This window comes from Podarcis gaigeae (genome assembly GCF_964106915.1).
Source record: "Podarcis gaigeae genome assembly, chromosome: 10".
NCBI lineage: Eukaryota > Metazoa > Chordata > Lepidosauria > Squamata > Lacertidae > Podarcis > Podarcis gaigeae.
The window spans coordinates 53,753,823-53,776,219 of NC_139686.1; the positions used below are offsets into that span (position 1 = coordinate 53,753,823).

General features: G+C 47.4%; 1 protein-coding gene and 1 long non-coding RNA gene across 4 annotated transcripts in view; both read left to right on the forward strand.

The window, feature by feature from the left end:
• The window catches only part of LOC310825661, a 190,752-nt gene that overhangs the window by 157,948 nt on the left and 10,407 nt on the right, over positions 1-22,397 (forward strand). The window lies entirely within an intron of this gene.
• Positions 2,889-22,397, forward strand: part of CAV1 (caveolin 1) — a 29,916-nt gene continuing 10,407 nt past the window's right edge. The window contains exons 1-2 of one of the 3 annotated variants that reach the window (XM_083699537.1): positions 2,889-3,521; positions 5,468-5,638. In XM_083699537.1, the coding sequence (XP_083555663.1) occupies positions 3,492-3,521; positions 5,468-5,638 (201 nt within the window). In that variant the 5' untranslated portion in view covers positions 2,889-3,491. Of the gene's footprint in view, positions 3,893-3,950; positions 4,266-5,467; positions 5,639-22,397 lie in introns of those variants that run through there. The other 2 variants (XM_083699538.1, XM_083699539.1) reach the window with 2 other exon arrangements.

Consider the following 22,397-nt stretch of genomic DNA (forward strand, 5'->3'; position numbering starts at 1 on the left):
GTTTCCTGTTCTCAGTGACCAGCCAGGTGCTTATGGAGACTTTCAAGCTATAAAGCCCATCACAGTTTGGGACTAGGGTGCTTGAAGGACTGCCTGTCTCCACATGTGCCTGCATGTACAGGGGGATCTTGAACAGATGCCCTCACCTTCTGAGTTGTAACTGGAGCCTACCAGAGGAAAGATTCTTATAATAATAGAATTGTAGAGTTGGAAGAGACCTGGAGGGTCATTCTGCAATGCCGGAATCTCAACTAATGCATACATGGACTGCTCGCCCCATGAATGGGGTTTGCTTGGCACCTACATTTTGCTGCCATGTGAAGCCAATTTTGTCCTTCCGGGCCCATTTATGTGGGTTTTTTTAATCTCTGCTGAGATTTTATGCTGCTTTTTAAATAGACTTTGCCTAGACCGACCACATAAGCATCACCAAAACAGAAGAGCCACATCACCAAACAATGAGACAAAGGGGGCACAGATTTGCCTAAGATTTGCATGTGCTAATTGATATGCATAAATGCAATTTTAGAAATAGTTGCCGTCATTTACATAGAAATTCAGTACATATCACCAAGGTGGGGAATACTGTGGTCTTGTGTGTCTGCCCTGTCTGCTCTTCAGCAGCTAATGGTTGATGAACAACTTGCTCTTCCTGTATGTGGTTCTTTATATTTGAACTGGGTGCAGACCAGACAGCCCTTCTGACAGAAGACACTGTCAGATAGAAAACGGCCCTCTGTAAAGTAGGGCACGCAGCCTCCTATACTTTGCTATGTTCAATTTTGCTTTGTATGTTCATGCTTTGTTGCATTTTTATTTATTTAAGGCACTCCTTAACTGCCTATCAAAATGTATCCCCCCCCAAAAAAATGGCACAAATATAAAGACATAAAAAAATCACAATCTAGGTTGCAACACCCTTTACAACAGGGCTTGGTGGGTATTGAATTGAGGGGAGTGTCCCTCTGCTCAGCTCCACCCAAAAAGGGATGCTAGTGTCCTCCACTAATGTGGAGCACCTCGTTCCACCTTGACAAACTGGCAGGCAGGAGGATCCCTGCTAGTATTAGCTCACAGGAAGCCCCCAAATAGTGCATTCCATGGGAGGAGATGGTCTGAACATGCCTGGGATCCACATGCCTGGGATCCATGCCCTGGCTGGCATGAACAAGAGCCAGCCCCACTGCTTTCACCTGATGGCATCAGGCCTGATTGGGGCCTGATTCGTGTGCCCTCTCCAGATTGAAGCAGTAGTTTGCCTCTAACAGTTGTCTTCTGCCCTGGCTGGCATGAACAAGAGCGGAAGATGTGGCCGTGTCTTGGCTGTTTCATCACTCCGCACCAGGCAGTGATGAAACAAGAGATATGGACTGTCCTGAAAGATAAATGAAACTGCCAACAGCAGTACAGTAGAGCCATTTGATCTCTGGCCCACAATCCTGTTGCAAAATATAAAATCTGAACTTAGCCAAATTACACACAGGCAACAATATTTTGTGTGGCAAGTTGCATTTAGGAAAGTTTTAAGGTTCGAAAGCATGTCAAAGTGCAAGTAGATAAATAGGTACCGCTCTGGCGGGAAGGTAAACGGCGTTTCCGTGCACTGCTCTGGTTCGCCAGAAGCGGCTTAGTCATGCTGCCACATGACCTGGAAGCTGTACACTGGCTCTCTCGACCAATAAAGCAAGATGAGCGCAGCAACCCCAGAGTCAGCCATGACTGGACCTAATGGTCAGGGGCCCCTTTACCTTTTAGAAATGGCTATTTGTATTACTGTACATTGGCATTTTATGAGTGGCAAAATTAACTCCTTTGCACTTGGAAGGATGACAGAGGTGACCAAGCTATCATAGAGTAGGATAAGGTTACCAGATTTTTTTCAATGAATCTGGGGACACTTCTCAACTTGAATGGATTTTGTATGGGGACTGATGTGTAAATCTGGGGACTGTCCCCAGGAAACGGGGACGTCTGGTAACCTTAGGGTAGGAAGGTCACCAAAGGGCTGTTTTGACATCTGCTGCTGGGGCTGAAACAACCAGTATACCAAATGAGATGTACACCATGGTAAGTTACCAGATGGTAATGGCCCTCTGTGTCTCTATCCACCCACTCTGTTCATTCTCAACACTAAACGATCTGCAGTGAGTCTGAAAGATCTCAGTGGGACACAGGAAAGGGAGCGGCCTTTAAAGTATGGAACACTGAACCAACAAGATGGAAATATAAAATAATAGGAGGTTTTGCAGCATCATTCTTCTTCAGGCTACCTTTTCCACTCTCTTTCTCCCAGACACAACCAGCAGCCACACCCTGGATTCCATGATTCCAACACAAGGAAAATAGCTCGCAGGGTGGGTGGGTGGGTGGTTCACCTCCATCTATGTTCCTAGAATGTACAATGTAATTTTGGCAAAACAAGAGACAGGACTTGGCCCTTCATGTACATTGTAAAAGGCCAAGTCTTTTTCCTGGTTTTATTATAATTACCGACAAATACAATTCATCCATTTTTTTTTAATCCTGGCACTGATGGTATGTTTGCTTCAGCATTAATAATAATAATAATAATAATAATAATAATAATAATAATAATAATAATAATAATAATAGGGCACACATAATTTGGAGGCTGTTTATTTGCATACTTTTTTTCTTTCGACACCCACCTACAGATGACTCCAAACTTCGGAGGCAAAAGCTGCAGCGTTGGAAGAAAAAAGCTTTCGAAACTGTTACTTCGAGTGGATGTAAAAGAAAGCCCCATGAATCCCCATGTATTATATTACAGTATTCTTTATTTCCATGGCAGAAGCACCAAGGATCCTCGTGATCGCTCATAAACCCTGACTGAATCAGGCTTCTGGTGTTCATGGGGAAACCACGCAAGACATGGGGAGGCGGTGATTGGAAGGAAGCGGGGGGAAAGGCCCTTCTTCTTTCTCCAAACCAATTTAAAAAAAAAAAAAAAACCCGGACGCGCAAAGTCAACACGGCGACCGTTTTCTTTAACCAGACACTAACCGCTTGCCCTCGGATAACTCAGGGAATAAGCGTGCACATGTGTGTACTTTTACGGTCGCTGCAACTGGCAAGGAAACAAGCATCGCCTGAGGCTTTTCCAAAAGGAGGGAAATTAGCAGCAGAGCGCAGAGCGCGCGTCCTGTTTGTGTGGATTTTACCCTTTCCAACTCCGGGCTGCTCCTCGAGCCTTGGGGATGTGCCGAGATCTACCAGCCCTGTCCTCCAAGTCTAGAGCTGCAGCCGGGAGAACAAACCCCTGGCGCCCAGCCAGGACTCTAACTTAGAGATACCGCCCACCCGGCAGTCTTCTGTTTGTGTGCGTTGTTGGGGGGCCGGTTGTGGTGTGTGTGCGTGCGCGGTAGTTTTTTTTTCCCCCACTCCAACAATTCCGGATCTTCCTTCGTCGGATCTTTTAAATTAGCGGTCAGTAACGCCCTCCGCAAAGCCTCGAGCAAGCCCAGGACAGCATGTCTGGGAGCAAATACGTAGACTCCGAGGTAGGGCATGCTTTTGCAATGTTTCATTCTTTTCGCGAAGCTGCTTTGCGTTCCTGGCACGGAGTACCTGCTTGCGCCAACCATCTCTTGAGTGCTCTTGGCTCGTCCCTTATCTCCTGCTCTCCACGGTGGAGCCCTTTCCAGAGCTGGAACTGAAAAGCCTGTTTTCAGGGCAATCGGGGGTTATTTGTCTGTGTTGTGTTGGTAATCTGATCTCCTGGACGGGCACTTGTTTTTTCTCTTTCCCCCCCCCCCCCGCCTCCCTCCGTGCGCCCTGCGCTCCCAGAGAGAGCCTTCCTGCTTAAACCGCTTCCCCCGCAGCATTTCCAAGGCTGTAGTGGCGCCCACCCAGGCTTAGGGACAACTCTAGAGTAAGTTGTTGGGTTTTTCCTGGGGGGGGGGGCTGTGTTTTGCAAATATGTTCTCTGTCACTGTCCAGTGCAAAGAAAGGACTGGGGTTAGAGAGAAACCCCGCCACCCCACCCCGGTCTCGGTTAATTCTCACAAGGCAGGAGAGGGAATCTACTGGAGAGCGTCTCCAAAGCTAAACTTGTAACTAGTGTGCAAAAGGCATTTCTTCCTAAGGGGAGCTGCAGTTTGCTAGTCTGGAGAGTGGCGTGGAGTTTGGATTTTCTGAAAACGAAAGCGGCTCGTCTTTGGGCGACGGCGCAACCCAACCGACTTGCGCCAAGAGCATTCAGATTTGAATGGGTTTCGAGAAATCTGTGGGTTGTTGTGAGTCAGGTTGGGACAGCACTCTTTCGCTTTAACTTTAGAGAGGTCCTTTTATTTTTATTTTTTTAAAAAAGGAGGAAGCGGAGTGAGGGACGGCTGTCAAGCAAGCGACTCTTTGAATGGGTGGCATTCCAGGGAGGCACGATTAGAGGGACTTTTAGAGCCCCATACTAACACTTATCGCGGGTGAGTTCTGCCTTTAACCGTCTTGCGTCCCCCTCCCCCGTCCATTCAGAGATGAATCCTAATGCCTGTGAGGGTTTACTCCTGAATGGACCCGATGAGGTATTTGTTCTGGATTAACGGATCCGGAGTACGAGGGGTGTTAAATCGTCGTGGCCTCATTGCAGGAAACGCTTTTCCCCCATCCAGCCTTCCTCCCAAGGCAAGGAGCGCTCTTCCATGCCAACATGTTGGGGTTATTTAGTCAACGGTGCGGGGAGTTGTCCTCTGTCCCATTTACATCCCCGTCTCGTCTCGCCTTTGCCTTCCCTTCTCCTTTTGCTGGGGGCATTCAGGGGGTGCAGTGGGGTGCTTACTAGGGTGCCCACATTTGCTACTGAAAATGCTGGCCGCTGCTGCGATCTTATGCGCTCTTTCTTATGAGCGGGCCTCCTGGAACTTGCTGTCGAATGGAAACGCGCGTGGGATTAGGCTGCGCGGTGGCGCGCCGGTTGGCAGCTAGCTCAAGAGCGCAAAGTACTCCTTTGCGCCTGAAACGCGAGGCGGGCAAGGTGCCAAGTGTCCCAGCTGATTGGTTGGGGGCAGGGAGTCACCCCCCCTTGCTTTATTAAGGGAGAGCTCTCTGCAAGAGGAAACTTTGGGGGTTCCAAGCTGCGAATTCTCCAAGCGCGTGAACAGGGGCGCGGCGGCTGCGCCCTCCCCGGCTGCAAACCTGACCAGTTCTTGCGTGCGCCAGGAGAGGACCCCTGGCGGCGCGAGCGGGAGTCGCGGCTCTGCCTGGTACCGAGGGGTGTGGTGTCAGATACTTTCTGTCCATTTAAAAAGCCAACCTCTGGGGCACTCGCTGGATGAAGTTTCCCCAGGCTCCGCGCGCTCTCCCTGACCAGTGCAGCATAGACAGCCGCTCTCTGACCGTCCGATGAGCGAGTGGGATTTTTTGGACGTGCATCCCCTTCCCAGGACCGCGCCGTTCACTTAGTAGTCGCATCGGATTCACTGACCGCTTTCCCACACCCCTCCCTTTCCAGGACTTTCTTTACACAGCGCCCATCACCATCAGGGAGCAAGGCAACATCTACAAGCCCAACAACAAGGTCATGGCAGATGAAATGAACGAGAAGGAGTTCCATGACGTTCACACCAAAGAGATTGACCTGGTCGACCGAGACCCCAAGCATCTCAACGACGATGTGGTCAAGGTAGGAAGTCCAGAACTTTTCTCAAACCCACAAAAAGGGGGAACCCATCCGAATCTGATCAGAAGACATGCTGGGGTGGGGGGGGAGAGGGGGAGAGAATGAGACTGGTTGGTATGGGATGCTTGAAGGAGGACTGGTTTTCGTTTGGAAAATCAGCCAAAAAAAGCAGATGGTGCTGGGGGCTTTCTAAGGAAACAGATCAGATTTGTGACTGCTTTTTAGCAAAATACTTTAATTCTCTGTCCGCTAGAATGTTTGAGAACTCCACACAGTACCTTTGCAAACATTTAATAAATTAACAGCATGTTCAGAAAATCTCATGAAGGAAGCATATCCTGTTTCAGAAATGGAAGCTTCTTCCTATTTACTTTCTAACGGAGCCTTCATTTGAAGGCTATTTACTGGATTTTTCCAGTGTGGTAGGCATGATAAACATAGTTATGGAAGAGCTGGGTACAAGCTCCACCCCTTTTCATGGAGGGATTATGTACCTTCTGACAAGTCCCTGCTTTTTTCTTTTTTTAAAAAAAGTCCCTGCTTTTTAAATTCAGCTGCCCTTCCATAGCCTCGCAGTAATGTGAATGTGAACATGTCATAGATTGCAAAGTACCTTTGTAAGTGAAAAAGAGCAGCAACAGCAGCAGCAGCAGCTCTTGCATGAAAGCCATTTGTTTAGGTCTCTGTAGGAAAAAGGCTGCAATCCTGTTTACTTACACTTGCCTGGGAATAAACCCCATTAGATACAATGGCCCTTACTTCTCAATACACACACATTGGATTGCACTCTTGGACTGCGATCCTAAACACACATACTACAGCAGTGTCGGATTTACGTATAAGCTAAACAAGCTATAGTTTAGGGCCCCACCCTCTTGGGGGCCCCAAAAAAAATTAAAGGGAAAAAACCTGGACGTACATTTCCAAAATATAAGATAAAAAACAAATAAAATAAAACCTACATACAGCAACAGTGTTTTGTGTTGTGTAGGCTCCTATGATGTAAGTAATGAGCCCTGCCTGCCATGCCAGCCTGCTCCCTAAAATATCACTGGTTTGCTCATTTCTATATGGCTTTAGATGCCTATTATGTCCATAAAATACGATATAGCATCTATTCAACACAAAAAAGTGACAATTTGTTGTTGACAAAGGACAGCTGGTCATATAAAGGGCCCCATTACCTTCAGTAGCTTAGGGCCTCATCACACCTAAATCTGTCCCTCTACTAAAGACTCAGTCCCATTGGACTTGCTGGGACTTGCTTCTGGGTAAACCTGCTTGGGACTGCACTTCTGATCAATGTTTGCGTTGATTTCTAGGCGTGACGGATAATGCGTATTAAAATGACTGTCGCTGTTAACATAAGCAGTGCATTTTGCTCCCATGCAGGAGTGCCAACTTGAGTAAAATATTGAGAGAGCACAAACACCATTTGAATGGCGATGCTGATCGATTTTTTTGGGCTGACCCCCTCAAATATTGAATTTGGGGGGTCAAAGGGGCTTGGCCCCTAGGAGTTGACTCCTTTATTCTCAAGCATAGCTAGAGTATTACTTGGTCCCAAAACATAACTTCTTCAGGTTGCCTGACTAAATAGGAAAAAAACATGTTTGTATATTTTTCTCATTAAGTATCAGGCTGCCCACAAGGACTTGGCTTCAGAAGGCGGGGCTAGGAGCTTTTTGGGGTTTTTTAAAAGCAAGGCCGTAATTTGCCACTGGATGCTGAAGAAAGAGAATAATAAACCTGCAATATTTTGTCATGTTTTGGTTATTTATTTAATCTGACAACATTTTTTTAAAAAAGAAATGCTGGGGGGGGGGGGAATACTAATGCTTGCAAAAAAAAAAACCCTACAGGTGGCAAACATCCCCTTAGAGACACTATTCCCTTTTCTCGCTCACATAGAAGGGAATGTCAGTTCTAAGATGGTATTACAGCACACAAAGGCATAGTTGGAAAAACCAAACAAAAACCCTGTGAACAATTGCTTATTCGTATACAAATGTAGGCAGATATTGGCTGCAGTCCTATGCGCATTTACCTGGGAGTGAACCCAGTGGAACTTTCTTCTGAGTAAGCACAGGATTGTGCTGTTAATCAGTGAATCGATTGATTAAAACTTATGGAGTATATTGTCTGAAATTGATTTTTAACATGTCGCAGCCTCAGGGAAGATTGGAGGGCTTAACTGGGGTGCAGACTCGCTGGTTTCATTTTCATGGTGCTCAAATCACACTACTTTGCTCCTCCCTTTGCTAAGCCAGGAATAAACAAATCACAGCTCTGGTTTAATGCTACGTCTCCCAAAGAAGCCATGAGCATCTGCCATAAACACTGATTTGTACATAATGCTAAGCCAGCACTGTGGTCTGTTGCTTTCCAGCTGCACAAAAGGGAGGAATAGGAATGAGCATAATTTGAGCAACAATGGGCCAACCCGCTGCTCTTTCATGGTAACCTGTAGTTTGTTTCAGACGATGGCTTACCCTGAAGGTCCCAATGTTAATGAACAAGGGGGGAAATCATTTATTCCATTTCTCAACTTTAGGGGTGAGTATTAGCACTTATGTAGCCAAAATGGCACCACACCCACTCAAAGATTTAAAGAAATAATTTTTAAAACTTGTTACAAAAACAGGGGGACAAAAAAAACCCAAAACAAATTCAATGATGACTGAGTATGTTCAGGGGTCATGGAATGCTGGCTGGATGTTTAGGTGCGGAACAGAAAACTGGGAGGGTGGGCAAATGGAATGGAGTCTCCTGGAAAGGGTATAGCTGCATGGCTGGAACCCTGAAACAGGAGAATTGCACTTTTCAACATTTTGTTGCAAGCCTCACTTGTGTGCTTATTCTGTCATATGACTTTCCACGGAATCGTTTTTGCAAAAGCATTGCTTTATTCACAGAGATGGGAGCACAAAGGCAATCTGCCTTACCCAATGGACATAAAAGGGGGGCAGGGCGGGGGATCCTTTTTCCAAACTAAAAATGCCAAAAGGAGAAGTCATTAAGTGAATTGGAGCAAAGGCCCTTCTGGATCTCTTGTTAATTTTGTAAATGTCACATTTATACTAGTCCAATGTATCTGGGTCAATGGAAATTACTATCGGGGCCCATCTAGGTCAGGGAAAATCATGGATGTAATCCATTCTTGGCAGAGGCACATCATGCTGCAGATGTGATAGCCAAGGATGGTTTGTACTCCAAGTTTTGCTGAACTTCTGGAAAAAAACATATTTCTGCAACTCACTCATTGTAAGCAATCTGATGTTGCAGTGCTACATCATGAAGCCTCTTGAGTGGGAAAAGAAACCTTTGCAACTTGGATGGGGGAACTTGTGCCCATCCCAGGTGCTGGTTGATTCTCCACTCCCATCAGCCCCAACTGTTTTGGCCAAGGATCACAAATGATGGAAGCTAGGGTATAGAAAGGCTTTCTGTCCCAGATAGATATCTGTAAGGTTCCACCTGCCCAGTGAAGATATTGTGGAGGAAAATAGTTTATTCTGTTGGTGTAGAGCAGGCATAGGCAAACTCGGCCCTCCAGATTTTTTGGGACTACAACTCCCATCAGCCCTAGCTAACTGGACCAGTGGTCAGGGATGATGAGAGTTGTAGTCCCCAAACATCTGGAGGGCTGAGTTTGCCTATGCCTGGCATAGAGGGGAGAAGTAGCTCCTTTCTATAGGCTGATTAGCAACAGAATGTTTGCTTGCAGAACCAGACCTTCCAAGTTTTCTAAACCCCATCATTCAATCTAAAGTGTTGAAAGGGCCACAGCTCAATGGCAGAAGTCCATTGACTTACTTCTAAGCAAACTTGCATAGAACTAGACTCTTGATATCTTAGGTTTCTCACTATTAGGCTACTTTGGCCTGCAAAAACACTGCAAAAGTTAAAGAATCCTGCAAAACAAAGCACAAGAAAACAGGTTGAATAAATAATATAATCTTTCTCTTTTAGGAAGAGAAAATAAGCCTGAGAAGGGGAGTGTTTGGGGAGTGAGGAGAATAACATATTTTCTAACTCATTCTTCAGCATCAGCTGAGGTTCCCAAAGCAACAAAACCTTCTGAGGATTAGTGATATGTGCAAGGCTGAAAGGAATCTAGATAGCTCTCAACAACATTGCAGAATGAAGAAAAAAGATGGATCCTACTGGGAATAGGAGGCCAATCACTGATGAGGAAAAAGCACATATCTTTAAGGAAATGTTTGCAAGCATCTCTCAAGGGAGAGATCAAAGATGTCAGTTATATCCTGCGTCCCAAAGGAAAATGAGAACATTGGGAACAACTTCAGATAGTGGACCCTCTCAGAAACAAAAGATATTTTCCCCAACTCAAGATTCTTATTTTCATAATTTACGTGCGGCAACTAGTTTTGCAGTTACATATTCAAACTGCTGCTGTAGGAAAATGTCCTTTAGGTGGCTGCAATTGGGGAACAGCAGCAGTAATGGAGTGCTGAAGCTTTGAATCCAGCTGAGGGCTGGTCTGTATGAACAACAGACCGAACAGAGAAGCTGTGTGTGTGAATTGTCCTTGCTCTACAAAACAAAACAAAAACTCAATCCTGAATGCAGAAAATGAGCATGTCAGGGAAGTGGCTAGACTTCAAACCATTCTTCCACAAATTTAATTTACTTCTTCGTGTATGTTTGTGGGAAGACTCACTCATTCAGATGCATGAGCATCTACCTCTACTCTGAAATGAAACACTCATGAAGTAACAACCAAGAGACTTGTGGCACCTTTAAGACTAGCAAAGCTATTGTGCCATAAACGTGTGTGGACTGGAGTCCATTTCAACAGATATGATGCCTAGGAACAGTTTTACCACATAATCTGTTTGTGTTGATCAGTGTTTCCTGAAAGTTACAGGGTGGCCATATTTCCAAACCTTTATGGTACTTGGCCTAGAAATGAATAAATCAAGTTCTGTTTTTCTGTGCACAAAGCGAATCCTGAGTTTGTAGCCCTGTTTATTTGACGTAGGTTCCCTTCATGCCTCTAGCTAGAAATACAGTACTGAGGTGACGGTGGGGAACCAAGGGATGATATAATTGCAACCAGAAGAATATCCCTACAGATAGCCTTAAATGTATACCATGAGTTAATTGTATTAAACACTAATAATAAAATAATGCAATTTTATTATTGTAACGTTTGGAAACGAGGACCTAGCACATGTCATTTATCCTGTCGGGCTAACTGGGCAGACCACTAAAACATGGAAGCAACAATTCTTTCTTTGTGAGCCACTAGTTACTGTCTTTACATTTTCCCTTATATCACCACAAAGCAAAAGTGCTAGAGACTTGGTGTGTGGGAAAGAGATAAGCTGAACTATCAAGAGCTTGGAATATTTCTGAGGGGAGCAGGTCCATACAGGCCTTCCTGAGGCTACTGCCCTGGTCTCCTGGAATGTGTAGTTCTGGGTAGGCCTAACTTGGTGCAATTTCCCCCCCCCCCCAGGTGTGGCAGATGTGAGAATCACTCGTGCTTCAGCATACCAACAAAAAGAAAGTAATATACACATCACAAATATTATTATCTCTTAAGGGAGCAGCCTGGCCAGACTGACTGTCAAATAACGTTTAAGGGGAAGGTAGACAGCTGATCTCTTGCTTCAAACCACAGCTTCTTTACTCAGGCCTGTCACAGCATGGCTCATGGTATCCCATAGCGACTGTCAATGCTGGGCATAGCACCAAGGTGCATCAGTAATTAAGGTCCAACAGTCCTCTTTTTGCTATGTGGTTCTGGGGTATTTATCTCAGTGGAAGCCTGAGGAGAAACCTTGAAGTGTTAATTATAAGGTCACCCTGAAGGTGTATATTCAAGATCCTAGAAATAGATCAGTCATCCTCTAGGTGCAGGGCTGGCTCCAGATTTGAGGGGGCTTTGGAAATGTGGGCACCCTTTTCAACCACCGGGCCCTTGGCTGCCATTTTAAATTTCCCACAATGCCCCAGAGCAATGCAGCATCTGGTTCTGCAGTGTAGTATAGGAAATTTAAAATGGCAGGTGGCTTCCAGTGCCAGCCCAGGTATCCCAGCAGCTGTTTGAGGATGACTGGTGTTGATCCTGACCCTGTGGTCATACAAATAGAGTGGTTAAAAATGTGGACGTTTCCAGTGATAGTATGGAAATTAGGATTAGTCATTTTTCCATAACTGTTAACACAAAATACAAAAGTGCAACCAGGCTTAATTGCCATATTTTTTTTTAAGAAAACATTCAAAGTCTGGTTTTTGCATGTGTCACACCCCTGCTTTAACTTTGAATCCTGCTACCCCACTCGCCCCCATTTCTGAGCATTTTAGCTATTTGTTCAGGGCTTTTGCATTTCTTGTCGCTCGCTCCGTGCTGACACCTACACAGCGCCATAAAAGCAAAGCCAACCACAGAAGACAAATGATTAGGCCCGGGACAAGGAATCTGCTCTGTAAGCAGTTCATCAAATGGCTTCAGTATTTTTTTAAAAAATGCCTCGTAACTGATAAAAAGCAGGGGATGTGCTGCAGCGATGTGCGTTGCAAGGTGCTACATAAAAGTCTATTGCACCTGGGGTTCCAAAGCTGAAGACAAATAAGCTTCAAGGCAGAGGTGAGATATGTGCAAGTAATAGGAAGCCAAACAAGTTTCTGAAAGGATCGTGCTTCCTTTAGCCTGGTAACCACTGCCAGGGCCAGAAGGGGCCTGTATCCTCAGGTGAGCCCCCTTCCTGTGTCAGTGGGCCTTAGCTGGCAATCTGGCTGCACTGGCAGTTTTGGGCAGCTGCTCTATCCACCTACAATTCCCTAAAGTGATGCCTACCCAGGAGCATTGAAGGAAATACAATGGTACCTCGGGTTGCAGACTCTGCTAACCCAGAAATATTACCTCAGTTTAAGAACTTTGCCTCAGGATGAGAACAGAAATCGTGCTCCAGCAGCACGGCGGCAGCGGGAGGCCCCATTGGCTGAAGTGGTACCTCAGGTTAAGAACAGTTTCAGGTTAAGAATGGACCTCCAGAATGAATTAAGTTCTTAACCCAAGGTACCACTGTAGAAGAATGGCAAGATCTAGCTATCTGGCGCTCCACAGAGTGCCAGGCTGTAAGAATGGCTCACTGGCAGTGGTCTCCGGCATGGCCCTGGGGCCCTGGCAACTGCCCAAGGGTGCCAGGCTGCTATATCCTGCCCTGACCACTTTGAATTTAGGGGCATTGCCTGGGTTTTTAGGAGGTTTGGCCCCATTTCCCCTTGCTCCTCCTCAGGTCTCATAGAAGCAAAATAAGTTAGGTGAAATAAGGTAAACATGCAAATGTGCTTGATTTGCACCCTCCCTATAGGTTGCACAAAGCTTTAGTTCACTATTTCAGTTACGTTTAGTTCACCGTGTTATTTTAATGGGCAGGGGGAGCACATATGGGTATTGTGGTATGGATCTGATGCTTTCCCATATACAGTACATGTATTTGAAAATTCTGCCCATACCAAAGTAAATAGCAGCTGGGAAGGGTCTTTGAATAACCTTCTCCCTGACATGCTGTTTCGCATATATAGAGAAAGAACTCCTGAAACATGTACACATATACACTGCAGTCTGAAGTGGTACAGACTACAGTTTTACCATCTGATCAGGCTGTTTGTGAAGACTAAGCCAGACCTGAAATTTTTTTTTTTTTTTTAATTATCCACCGTCAGACAATTCCATTATTAGGATGAACCAAAATGTTACAAAATAGTGGGTATTTTTTTTTATATCTCTGGAACTTCTGCAGAACTTAAAATGATTAATAGCATCATAGAATCATAGAGTTGGAGGGGACCCTGAGGATCATCTAGTCCAACCCCCTGCAATGCAGGAATATGCAGCTGTCCCATATGGGGATCGAACCTGCAACCTTGCCGTTATCAGCACCATGCTCTGTCCAACTGAGCTCCCTGTTTTGCGGCATTTTGGTTGTTCCTAAGAATGGATGTGTGGAATGGATGCCCAATTATAGATTGGGGGGGGAGGGCAGATTTTTTTTCTTACAACCTAATGTAAATTTCAATCCTACCCATACCTAGCCTATTCATAAGTAAGCCCTATTGAGTTCAAGGAACTTACTCCCAAGTAACCGTGGACAGGATTGCAGCCGTAGTTTCCTTTGCCTTTTTATGTTCCTTACAAAATCATAATATATAGTTCCCAGAAGACACGCAAGTTGCTTTAGAAATCAGCAGAATAAATATTCGCTTATTCTCCTGTTTTGCCCTTTGATTATAACCCCCAGTGTCAGTGAAAAGGCTAGAAATTTGCATTTTAAAAGCAGAAATTTAAAACAGGCATGATCTGACCCAACACCTGAGGGTGGAGAACTTTAAAAAGAAAAAGGAAAAAAGTATTGTACAATAAAATCACAGCACGGCGCATAAAGGGTGTGTATCTGGGGGATAGGGAGGAACTGCAAAATCCTTTGCTACTGCAAGACTCTGGTAAGAGTGACTACGCATCCTTACATGTACAAAGAATCTGCTAACGCCTGCAGAGTTTATGCGCACCGTTTATATATATTAGGATTTATGCCATAGTCTCTCTGCTTTTCCAATGCTTTCTTGTCCCTTCCCCAAGCACAGCCTCTCCCTACTCCCACACATGGCCTTTCTCTGAATCATTAAATGTAGCCCCGGACGCTTGTATCCCTAATCACAGCCAGCTCTAGATTATGCCAGCCTCCTAAAAGGATGGGGCAAAGTGAAAGAGGCCCTTGTGTGCGTTCCCTCCGGCAACTCCTACTCACGGTTGCCTGCAACTTGGTGCTTAACTTTGTTTCTGCGTGTTTCGGGTTGTGTTTGTTTTCACAAACTTAAGCTGCAACCCTGTGTTGTACTTACAAGGAAGTTAGGTGAGCACACCCTCCAACATTTCTCCAAAGAAAATAGGGACGTCCCATTCCGTAACAATAAGTTTACTATTTATACCCCACGCATCTTACTGGGTTGCCCCAGCCACTCGGGGCAGATTCCAACATATATAAAAACATAATAAAACATTAAACATTGAAAAATGTTCCTATACAGGATTGCCTTCAGATGGCTCGGGGGTCAGATAACTCCATACCCTCCAACATTTCTCCAATGAAAGTAGGGACATCCTAAGGAAAAGTGGGATATTCCTGGATCAAATCAGAAACTGAGATGGCTTCTCTTAATCAGGGACGTCCCTGGAAAATAGGGACACTTGGAGGGTCTGGCTCCAAGCATCAGGCTCCAAGGCCCACACCAGAGTTCACACATGGATACCAACGATCAAAAACATCAGGCTGTTTCTCAAGTGCAGCTAATTATTTGAGCCATCCACTTAAGCAGCTGTTTCAGCAGTGTGGAATTCAACTCGCATCAGGATTAAACATATTCCAGATTCTTGGTCTGGAGATCCACATACCCAATAGGCATGCTGGCATCTGAGAGCGTGGCATTATTTGCACATCCAGGCAGATTTGGAATTGTGTTTATTTGTGATGACTTAAAATGTCCAAAAGAAAGTGAAACAAGAATTTCTGTCTGTATAAGAGCAATTATTACAATTAACCATTTCCAGTAGGACTTTAGCCCTTGCAGTTTAGCACTGGCTTATGATGATTGCTATTGCCATGTTGGAATTATGGTTGTTGGGTGTGACCTTCCAGTGTTGATAATCAGCTGCGTAGTGTGGGAAGGGGCCACAGGAGCAGTTGCCCCGGGTGCAAAAGTGTTAGGGGGCACAAAATTTCAACACCAGGTGCTGCCTTAATACAGCTGCATGCTTCTATTGCTGGGTTCTGTTGAAAACGGCTTCTCCATGCAAACCAGGAAGCAACATCTCCAGGCAATGTGGCAACTCTTTTCTTATCTCTGCAGCTGCGATCTCCTGGGTGCCATAAGGCAATTGAATGTGCATGTGTACTCCATCCCTTTACCTCCCTCCCACCCACCCCCTCAGCCCCGGGCACTGGCAACCCACGCTACGCTAGTGGCTTTCTCCTGTTTTTAGGAGGAATGCTTTAAGAAGCCTGTAAGGATGGCTGAGAAATAGAACATAAGCAGAAATAGTTGAACTGGATCCCCTTCCACACTCACTTACTCAGTTTAGAGTATGTGAGATAATTGCAGCTTCTCTTCTCAGTAAAGGTAAAGGGACCCCTGACCATTAGGTCCAGTAGCGGATGACTCTGGGGTTGCGGTGCTCATCTCGCTTTACTGGCCAAGGGAGCCGGCATACAGCTTCCGGGTCATGTGGCCGGCATGACTAAGCCGCTTCTGGCGAACCACAGCCGTTTACCTTCCCGCTGGAGTGGTACCTATTTATCTACTTGCACTTTGTGCTTTCAAACTGCTAGGTTGGCAGGAGCAGGGACCGAGCAACAGGAGCTCACCCTGTCGCAGGGATTGGAATGCAGACCTTATCTCTGCAGGAGTTAGCAGAGATTTAAGTAGCTTGAGGCAGTTTACACAGTAGCAGCAGGTGGGGTTGTGTTGCCCTTCTAGCTTCCCAACACCGTCTGCTGTTTTACTGAAAGGCAGAGCAGGGCGCTCAGCAAGGAATGGCTTTCCCACTGCACCTGCATTGGCTTTCTGCTGCCTTCCCCTTCTGCCTTTCAGTAAATAGCAGTGACACACAGTGCTGGGAAGCCCAGAAAGCAACTCAGCCCCACATGTGCGGCCCTGCTGGCCCGCACTGTTTCTCATTCTCTCCACCCCCATTTTACCATCACAATGACCCTGTGAGGTAGGCTAGCCCGTGCTTGAAATGCAATCTGTGTTCTGTTAACCTGTAAGAAATGCATGCATCACCTCAGAGGGAAAAGGCGCTGCACTTGGCTTCATAGGCCCTGGATCATGGAATTGTAGAATTGGAGGGACCTTGAGGGTCATCTAGTCCAACCCCCCGCTACACAGAATTGTAGAATTCAAAGAGACTTTCCTGCAATGCGGGAATATGCAGCCATCTCATACGGGGATCGAACCTGCAACCTTGACGTTCTCAGCACCACGTTCTAACCAGCTGAGCTATCCAGAGTCAGGTTTCCTTCCCTTACCACAGTGTTTCCCAACCTTTTTTGGGCAAAGGCACACTTGTTTCATGAAAAAAATCTCGAGGCACACCACCATTAGAAAATGTTTAAAAAATTAACTCTGTGCCTATATTGACTATATATAAAGTAACTCTCTTTAATAGGCATCAAATAAACACAAAGAAAGTATTTTATAATTACTTTATTATGAAATAGTAAGTACCGTATTTTTCGTCCCATAGGACGCTCCGTCCCATAGGACGCACCTACTTTTTTTGGGGGGGGGAAATAAAGGAAATTTCCCCCCCTTTATTTCCCCCCCAAAAAAACCCAGGTCGGGGAACAGTGGGATGGCGGTGCTGCGCCTCCCCGCTGTCCCCCGAGCTTGTGGGGCTGGCCCATGTCTGCCCGGCGCGAGGGGCGCTCTGCTTCAGGGCGCCCCGCGCGTCGGGCGGCAGGCTACAGTCAGCAGCATGGGGAACCCTCTGTTTCAGGGCGCCCCACGCGCCCCCCGGTGCGCAAGGCTTGCCAACACGAGCGCGGAGCACGGGGCGCCCTTCGGCTGCCAGCTGCCGCCCGCAAGCCTTGCGCTCCTGGGGGGAGATCCCCCGGGTGAGCAAGGCTGGCCAACACCAGCGCGGAGCACGGGCGGCCTCCGAAGGGCGCCCCGTGCTCCGCGCTGCCAGCTGCCGCCCGCAAGCCTTGCGCTCCCGGGGGGAGATCCCCCGGGTGCGCAAGGCTGGCCAACACCAGCGCGGAGCACGGGGCGGCCTCCGAAGGGCGCCCCGTGCTCCGTGCTGCCGCCCGCAAGCCTTGCGCTCCCGGGGGGAGATCCCCCGGTGCGCAAGACTTGCCAACACCAGCGTGGAGCACGGGGCGTCCTCCAAAGGGCGCCCCATGCTCCGTGCTGCCGGCTTCCGCCCGCAAGCCTTGCCCTCCTGGGGGGAGATCCCCCGGGTGCGCAAGGCTGGCCAACACCAGCGCGGAGCGCGGAGTATGGGGCAGCCTCCGAAGTTCACCCCGTGCTCCGCGCTGCCAGCTGCCGCCCGCAAGCCTTGCGCTCCCGGGGGGAGATCCCCCGGTGCGCAAGACTTGCCAACACCAGCGCGGAGCACGGGGCGTCCTCCGAAGGGCGCCCCATGCTCCGTGATGCCGGCTTCCGCCCGCAAGCCTTGCCCTCCTGGGGGGAGATCCCCCGGGTGCGCAAGGCTGGCCGACACCAGCGCGGAGCGTCCTCCGAAGGGCGCCCCGTGCTCCGCGCTGCCAGCTGCCGCCCGCAAGCCTTGCGCTCTCGGGGGGAGGTCCCCCAGGTGCGCAAGGCTGGCCAACACCAGCGCGGAGCACGGGGCGTCCTCCGAAGGGCGCCCCGTGCTCCGTGCTGCCGGCTTCCACCCGCAAGCCTTGCGCTCACGGGGGGGGAGATCCCCCGGGTGCGCAAGGCTGGCCAACACCAGCGCCGAGCACGGGGCGTCCTCAAAAGGGTGCGCAAGGCTTGCCGACACCAGCGCGGAGCACGGGCCGGCCGGCCGAAGCGAGCGGCGATGGGATGTGGGAGCTCGCTCGCTCGCCACCCCGCGTGTGCTCGCCGCTGCCGCCCCGCCTCTCGCCGCCCGACTCGCCCGCCTCCCTCCCACGGTACACCAGGCAACGTCTCACGGCACACTAGTGTGCCGCGGAACACCGGTTGGGAAACACTGCCTTACCACAAGGCCCTGGAGCCTGGACACATACAGAAATCATTTGCACATCCTCTGTTGGCACTTCTCCATCACACACAGAGCCATCACATCATGACAGGTTTTGAAGACTGTTTTCAAAATCCACCAACATCTCAGTTTCCCTGTATCAGGCCTTGGCCTAACTCTGACACAGGCTGTGGCCAGTTTCTGGCACAAACAGGCAAGGACCGGAAAGGCTAGAGACAGGCCAGCCAGACAAAGACCAGAGCACCAGGCACAAGTGCAGAGTGGAGCCAAACAGAAGGCCGAATTCCAAGATAGCAGTAGAGGGTTGGACCAGAAGCAGATGCAGGAAGGTGTCACCATCTGAGGCACCAACCAGGGAAAGGAAATAGCATCAGCAGAGTCCACAGCTCGGCAAATTGACCAGACCGATTCCAGCCAGGCAAAAACACTTAAAGAGGGCGTGGAGCAGAGGCAGAGAGGGGAGTGGTGTGAGAATAGGGGGTGTGGCTTAGGGAGGGGATGTGGTCTGGAAAAAGTTTCAATAGCCGGACAGGAAAACTTGGAGGATTGCAGTGGCACCCTTCCCCCTCAAGCCTGATGTCCCCCACATCTGGTGTAGTTAATATGCAGGAGTTGGGGTGCAGCTTACCATTATGAGCTCCCTTCCCATCACTGTGTGCATTCACTGTACACAGTTTCTGTCTGAAAAGTGCTTTAGGGCATTGCATGTGTGCCTGTCTATTTTCAACGTTCTCACATATATTTAAAAAATCAGGTGATTTACTAATGTCCTGGCATAGATTTGGAACTTCAGTTCACAGGTCACATTACAATATATTCCTATTTGTCGTTTTAGCTTTCATAGATCCAAGGATTCCTAAAATTATCTAAGCTCTGCTGACTTGTTGATTGATGCAGAGGCTAGCTCGGTAATATCTGTGGGCTGCTTGTTTTACTTTGGCACCCTGATAGAAAAGTGAGAATTTTATCTATCTTGGATGTTAAGAATTGTTCCTCAAGGAATGAACCAGCAGCGATGTTGATTAGGATCAAGGACTAATTTTGTTTATGCCTTGGTTTTTTCAGCATAATTGAACCCTTATGTACTGGTTTTCACTTCCCTGCCCATGCCCATGAGTCATACCAACGTAGGAAAATGTTTGCTTGCTATAGCTACGTGTAAACCATGTGCATAAAAGTCAAAACAGCAATTTATTGGGCAAGGCCAATGGCCCACCCAGGACAGTCTCCAAAAATGGCTTGTTGACATCCATCTGTCGCAGCATATGGTACCCATATTTCTGTCCAAGGGGAGTATATGCCACACACCCCTTTAGACATTATGCCAGAAGCCCAGAAAGTAGGTTGGTGTGCAAGCCACTCACACATCTGGTTTTCCCACTACAGCATAACATCCAGATCCAGCTTCAGTATCGGAGTCTGGAAAGCAACATTTAATGCCTTGGCTGTGTCTTGAATTCCAGCATGAAAGCACCTGCCGCCAGTATTGTTCAAAAGCAAGACCACCGTTCCACTTCCTGTATGCATGCTTCTGCTCTGAGTATGCAAGAGGGAATGGACAAAGATTGTCAGATAGTTGTGCTCAGAGTGGAGGCTGCTGGGAAGGTCAGAAGAATAGGCATCCCTGATTGGCTCGGGGAAGTTGCAGCTATTCCTGCAGATTCCAGTTTGCTCACCATAGAATTTTCAGCACACATAGACAAACTAGATTGAGGGCATCCTATCTAGTCCTGTTCGCTCAACATGTCATATATAGTCATGCACTAGTTTCCTTCCCCCTGCTCCTCACTTGCATGTAGACCCATGGTTAGAGTGTTGGACTAGGACCTGGGAGACCTGTGTTCAAATCCCCGCTCAGCCATGAAGCTCACTGGGTAACCTTGGGCCAGGCATTGCCTCTCAGCCTAGCATAGCTCACAGGGTTCTTGTGTGGATTAAATGAGGAGCAGGAGAACCATGTACACCACCTTGAACACCTTGGAGAAGAAAGGTGGGCTATAAATGCAATAAATAACTAAATAAATGCAGCAAGCCTTCAACCTACACAGGGGTTACGTTCCGGGGATCACGCCTAAAGCCAAAATAGAGTACAGTATAGCCAAAACATACTGGGTTAGCGGTGTCTGTAACCTGAAGCGTATGTAACCCGAGGTACCACTTTATAGCCAAAACATATTGGGTGCAGCGGCAGGTGGGATTACCAATCTTCCCCCCTCCCCCTGGCTTCCGCCCCCTTTTTAATTTTTAAAAAATATTTGCCAAGTCCGTAAAGCTGAATTCGCACAATTTCAATGTGTGTAAGTTGCGGACTTGCTGTAGATAAATAAATACATGTTTTCAAAGGACCTTGGCCCTCTTCTCATATTCTTTTCCATGCACTGATTGAGCATAGAATGGGAGAGGAGGAATTTTTATGCGTGTCTATTGAGGCAGTGGGTGCAATCTGCTCCCTTTTCATACAGCCTATCCATGCATGGAGGGGGAACATGCCTAAAGGAAAGTTTTATGAGCTCTGCATGTGTGATCTGGAACCAATCAAAAAGCAAGGTCACCACTCACATAGTAAGTAGAGTCTGTTTGCACACCTGTAAGTCAGGATAGGGACGCGGGTGGCGCTGTGGGTTAAACCACAGAGCCTAGGACTTGCCGATCAGCAGCTCAGCGGTTCGAATCCCTGCAACAGGGTGAGCTCCCATTGCTCAGTCCCTGCTCCTGCCAACCTAGCAGTTCGAAAGCATGTCAAAGTGCAAGTAGATAAATAGGTACCGCTCCGGCGGGAAGATAAACGGCGTTTCCGTGCGCTGCTCTGGTTCGCCAGAAGCGGCTTAGTCATGCTGGCCACATGACCCGGAAGCTGTATGCCGGCTCCCTCGGCCAATGAAGCGAGATGAGCACCGCAACCCCACAGTCGGCCACGACTGGACCTAATGGTCAGGGGTCCCTTTACCTTTAAGTCAGGATAGCAGGTATGATCCCAAATGCAAGCACCTCTCCAAGGATTTCACTGTACTTACCATGTTACATTGACTTGAGCATGTGCCTTTCTAGTTTATGGATGTTCTGTGAATGAAAATGGGTACAGAAACAATACACATTTGGACTTTTTTTGTGCATGGCTAAAACAAGAACACATGACTGCATTTTTTGTCCGATGCCCCTGAAACAGAGATAAACTTGCTAACCTCAAAGTTCTCAGGACCTTCAATGGACTGCAGTCTCCTCTACCTTCCAGGACATTTCTGTTAATGGCTTTAAACTCTAGACCTCACTTGAGAGACTAATATCTTGTAGGATGTAGGGTTCATAAGTTTCGGATGAATTACACGAAGGATAAATATGGCCCAAAGCTTTGTTTATATCTAGCGGGCTTGCTTAGTTTTCAGCAAAGTGCTGGCTGATAAGTTCAGCTTCTCAAAATAGGAAGGAGGAAAGATTCCATCACAGCTAAAGGTGAAAGTGCTGCATTCTTTGGTTGGTCTGCGCCTGTCAAATTCATACGCAAGGATTTATAAAGGACAGCAACGGAGCTGAAGTTATAAATGTCCCTTTATGCAGCGTGCATTTCAACCACATGCACACGCCAAAGCATCCTGGGAACTATAGATCTACAATTCCCCTCACCCTTAACAAACAGTCCCTGGGGTTATTTGGAGAGCTTTAAATGTGTGGTGTGTAGACAGCCTACGACAAAATGCAATTTGGCTGCACAGTCTTTTAAGTCAGATATTACACCCCCTTCTTCAAGTGAAAGAATATCTTTATTTGCAAATGACCATAAGGGAAAGTGCTCTCTGATGTCTAGCACTCTGAACAGAGTAGGTAAGTCTTCCCCAGCCTAGTTCACTCCAGAGTTTTTTTGACTACATCTCCCATCAACCCCAGCCACATGGCTGCACCTATGTTGGGGGAAACCAGCATGCATGATTAAATATTTAGCTAACTACACACTACTTTAAATGTGCAGTGTGCAGCTTCATCAGGTTCCTGACCCCACATTTAAAACTAAGCATGAGACTCCAG